Source organism: Scylla paramamosain, chromosome 1, assembly GCF_035594125.1.
Source record: "Scylla paramamosain isolate STU-SP2022 chromosome 1, ASM3559412v1, whole genome shotgun sequence".
Classification (NCBI taxonomy): domain Eukaryota; kingdom Metazoa; phylum Arthropoda; class Malacostraca; order Decapoda; family Portunidae; genus Scylla; species Scylla paramamosain.
Window position 1 is genome coordinate 1,397,501 of NC_087151.1, and position 5,000 is coordinate 1,402,500.

Below are 5,000 nucleotides of genomic sequence, written 5' to 3' on the forward strand. Positions count from 1 at the left end.
GGATGATCAAACACACACACACACACACACACACACACACACACACACACACACACACACACACACACATACTGTTTATTTCCCACAGCTTGCAAAAGAGTACATATAAATAGCATCACAAAAAAAAAAAAATAAGAAAAAAACCTAGTCCAACACACACACACACACACACACACACACACACACACACACACACACACACACACACACACACACAAGCATGAAGTAATGACACGATCAGGTCTCATAACGAACATTTTTTATCGAATATTTCTCGGTAAAGGACACATCGGGTGAGTATAATGATCCTTCTTCCTTTCCCCGTGGCGCCGCAGTGTGGTTAGCGCTTCAAACGCCACTTAGGCCGCCCCACACACGCTTCACGCCTCCCTAACAGCCTCTTTACATCACCTGCGTAAAGAGATCACCACTACCATCACCATCACCACTAGTTTACTTCCCCCCGCCCCTCTCTCTCTCTCTCTCTCTCTCTCTCTCTCTCTCTCTCTCTCTCTCTGTTTCTCTATTTATCCATTCATCTTTATCTTTACTAACATTTCTCTCTCTCTCTCTCTCTCTCTCTCTCTCTCTCTCTCTCTCTCTCTCTCTCTCTCTCTCTCTCTCTCTCTCATATGCACTTCCATTTTTTTTTCTTGTTTTTTTTTTTTTGCTCTCCACACTGCATGAAAAGTAAACACATTTGCATTTAAAATTCGGCGAAGAGAAATTTCAACCCTTTACAGGTGTGTGTGTGTGTGTGTGTGTGTGTGTGTGTGTGTGTACGTGCGTGGTTGCAGGTGGGGCGCGCACAGGTGTTGCCGGGAACACCTGTCAGTTATGTGGACACCTGCTCTCCCTCGCTAATTAACACGCTCCACCTTATTTTACCATTTACCTTTTTTTTCCCTTTTTTTCAGTTCTTTCACTTTTTATTCCTCTTTCCCCACCCATCATTCTCTCTCTCTCTCTCTCTCTCTCTCTCTCTCTCTCTCTCTCTCTCTCTCTCTCTCTCTCTCTCTCTCTCTGTCTCTCTGTTTCTCCCCCCTTCCTTTATTTGCTTTAATTAAACCTCATTAATTATTCTCATTTTACCTGCCACACCCTTCCTTCCTTCCTTCCTTCCTTTCTTCCCTCTCCATTTATTTCCTTCCCTCTCGTGTCTTTCCTCATCTTCCTTTGTCACCTTTCCCCCTGTCCTTGAAATCCTATATCATGTATTTTGTACTGATATCCTTCTCTTTGTATTACTTTGTTTGTTTGTCTGGCTATTTACCTGTCTGCCGGTTTGTCTTTGTATAAATCCCTATCTGTCTCTGTTTGTGGATAGTAATGAATTTATTTTCAATGTTTGTTCCTCCATCTCTTTGTCAATCTATTTATCTGTCTGTTTATCTATCTTTCGATATCTTTGTCTGTCTGTCTATCTATCTATCTTTCTATTTATTCATGTATCAATCAATTAATGCATAAATATCTATTAACCAATCTATCCATTAATCAGTACACCTACACACATCTCTCTTCCTACCCCTTACCCTCCCTTCCTCTCCCTTCCTCCCTCTCCCTTCGTTCACCCACACCGTCACCCCGCCTCACCTGGCTCCTCGGCGTGCCACCTCGAGCAGGGAGAGGATGACGTGCTTCTCGTTCTTGAGCAGCACCAGGTCATCTGTCTCAAAGAGCAGTACTTCGTGGATGCCCAGGTCGCGGCACCACGTGATGAAATTGTGCACGTTGTCCCTGGCGAAGAAGGAACCCGGCATGATGTTCTGGCGGTACACCACGTCGTACTGCGGAATCTCCCACTTGCTGGAGTACCGCCGCCCGCCGCTCTGCCCATGGTGTGGCCCCGGTGAGTCCTGGTTGCCGCGCTCCACCGCCAGGCGACGCACGTTGTTTGCATGCTGCGGAGGGAGAGAGAGAAGGGTTAGCTGTGCGTGGAAGTGTTTGCCTTTGCTATCCTGCGTTGTTTGCATGTTGTGGAGGGAGAGAGAGAAGAATTAGGTGTGTGTGCGAAGAAGCTTTCGTGTTTCTATAATACGTCTCTTACTTTTCATTAATTATCTCCTGTGTGAGTAAAGAAGAGGAAGGAATTCGTATTTACTATCTACGTTTCTTTAGGTTAGATTGTGTGTTCATGAACGATGAGGGAGAGAGAGGAAGGAGAATTAGGTATGTGGGGAGGAGTCTTCGTGTTTATTTTCCTGTGTTACAGTAGTGTTTCAACATCGATTCCATTTTGACAGCGATGATAATGATGATGATGATGCCAAAAAAGAGAAGGAAAAACAAAAAGACAACAACAACCACACCAACACTACCAACACAAACCTTCACCCCCGCAAACAACAACACCCCACTTTCCCATAACACAAATATTCATCCACCCACACACACGCACACAAGCACACATCTCACCCTCCACCAGACAAGCCCCATTCATTTCCCGGACACACACCAATACATACACGGCAGCCAGCACACAGCCAGCCAGTAAAATGAACCTGCCGTGAGCCGTGACGCAAGCAGTACATGAAATTCCTGGTAGTGCACGCAATATATTTTTGAAACGACCAATTATACTGAGATTTAATGCAAGTTTTAATTGTCCAGAGTAGAGAGAGAGAGAGAGAGAGAGAGAGAGAGAGAGAGAGAGAGAGAGAGAGAGAGAGAGAGAGAGAGAGGAAATTACGTAAGGTACAAAGAAAGAGAAAGTTTTCACGAATACTTTCAAAATCTCTTAATTACTTTCCGCGCGCTTTCCGACCATTATGATTGACGAGAGAGAGAGAGAGAGAGAGAGAGAGAGAGAGAGAGAGAGAGAGAGAGAGAGAGAGAGAGAGAGAGAGAGAGAGACCAAACCGTAAAAATAATCCAATCATGAACAGAAAAAAAATTAATATAGAGGACACGTGTTACCATGGCAACGACATCCACAGCTACTCCGCATGAGTGGAGAGTTGCCCGCTGGTCGAGGAACGTTTTTAAAAAGTAGGCACGAAACTTCATCCTTAAAAATTAGTCTAAATCCAAGTATCCTTCATGTTTCTATTACGCTCCACACAATCTAGGTATAATGATGCACCTTCACACACCCCTGTACTGCACCTTAGCCTTGACAGATCTTGAGAATTTGAGGCTGCTGAGAGAGCGACGCCACCACTGTTTGTTTACACCGCCATGACACCAGAGAGACGAAGGAAAGAGAAGACAAAAACACACTGCCATAAACACAAAAATAAGTCGTAAATAGCAATAATATAATAATTAAAAAAGGCGTTACCGTTTAGGAAGGAGGAAGAGGAAGTGGAGGAAGAAGAGGAGGAAGAGGGACAGGAAGAGGAAAGCAATGAAGACCCACAAGATGAGAAAACCGTGTGAGGGGAAGAGAGAGAGAGAGAGAGAGAGAGAGAGAGAGAGAGAGAGAGAGAGAGAGAGAGAGAGAGAGAGAGAGAGAGAGAGAGAGAGAGAGAGAGAGAGAGAGAGAAGTGGGTAATAAAAACAAGGGTGAGGAAATAGGAAGAGAAGATTGAAGGAAAAGAAGGAAGAAAGGGGGGAAAGGAGAAGAAATTATGTAAGGAAGATGAGGGAGGTGATGAGAGGTCAAGGGTTCACGCAGGGTCATCATTCTCTCTCTCTCTCTCTCTCTCTCTCTCTCTCTCTCTCTCTCTCTCTCTCTCTCTCTCTCTCTCTCTCTCTCTCTCTCTCTCACCCTTCATCTCTGATTTCCCTTTCTCTTCCTGCCTTCCATCCTCTCTCTCTCTCTCTCTCTCTCTCTCTCTCTCTCTCTCTCTCTCTCTCTCTCTCTCTCTCTCTCTCTCTCTCTCTCTCTCTCTCTCTCTCTCTCATCTACTCCACTTCCTTTCCTTCATTTTGTTCTTTCTCTATTCCACCTTTTAGTAATTATTTTTCTTTTCTTTGTGTCTGCCTAACTTGGCCAAGAGAGAGAATAAAAGAGAGGAAGGGAGGAACGAAGAAAGAGAAGAATAAAGACGACAACGTAAGAGGAAAATGAAGGAATGCACTGAAATAAGGAAGAGAAAGGAAGGAGAGGAGAAAGGAAAAAATAAGACTGGAAGTTTAAGTTTTAAAATAGAGGAAGAGGAGGAGGAGGAGGAGGAGGTGAGGAAGAAGAAAAGGAAGAGGAGGTGAAGAAGAAGAAAAGGAGGAGGCAAAAAGATAAGAGAGAAATAGAGAAAGTGAAAAAAAGGAAAATAAGTTGTCTCAGAGAGAGAGAGAGAGAGAGAGAGAGAGAGAGAGAGAGAGAGAGAGAGAGAGAGAGAGAGAGAGAGAGAGAGAGAGAGAGAGAAATATCCAGAAACAGTAAAGACACACATCCTCTCTCTCTCTCTCTCTCTCTCTCTCTCTCTCTCTCTCTCTCTCTCTCTCTCTCTCTCTCTCTCTCTCTCTCTCTCTCTCTCTCTCTCTCTCTCTCTCTCTCTCTCTCTCTCTCTTCCATACAGCCCAATTAAGACAGGCACGCCCCGCCTCACCTGTCCACATAACTCCCGGTAGCTCACCTGAGACGCGGCATCACCTTCTAATTACTGTCACTTGGATACGGGAGAGACACCAAACTAACACACTCAAGCTGCTTTCCCGCCTCTCTCTCTCTCTCTCTCTCTCTCTCTCTCTCTCTCTCTCTCTCTCTCTCTCTCTCTCTGCTTTATCTTTGTTTTTTTTTGTTTTTTTCTTTTTTTTTACTTTTCCGTCTATCTTCCTTTTTTTTCTTGCGTTTCTCTCGTTGGTATGTTTTCTTTATCTCCATATCTCCTCCTCCTCCTCCTCCTTCTTCTTCCCCTCCTCTTTTCTCTTTTTACTTCCTTTCTTCTCTCTCTTCATTTCCTCATACTTTTTTTTTCCATTTTCTTCTTCAGTTTATATTATATTCTTATATTTCCTTGTTTACTCTCTCTCTCTCTCTCTCTCTCTCTCTCTCTCTCTCTCTCTCTCTCTCTCTCTCTCTCTCTCTCTCTCTCTCTACGAGGATAATAAAGATC

At 44.2% G+C, this 5,000-nt stretch overlaps 1 protein-coding gene across 1 annotated transcript in view; it reads right to left on the minus strand.

Annotated features, from left to right (window-relative positions):
- LOC135111047 (GAS2-like protein pickled eggs) overlaps positions 1 to 5,000 on the minus strand; it is a 44,388-nt gene that overhangs the window by 4,997 nt on the left and 34,391 nt on the right. Inside the window, exon 2 of the mRNA XM_064023991.1 lies at positions 1,597 to 1,904. Coding sequence (XP_063880061.1) covers positions 1,597 to 1,904 — 308 coding nt within the window. The remainder of the gene's footprint in view (positions 1 to 1,596; positions 1,905 to 5,000) is intronic.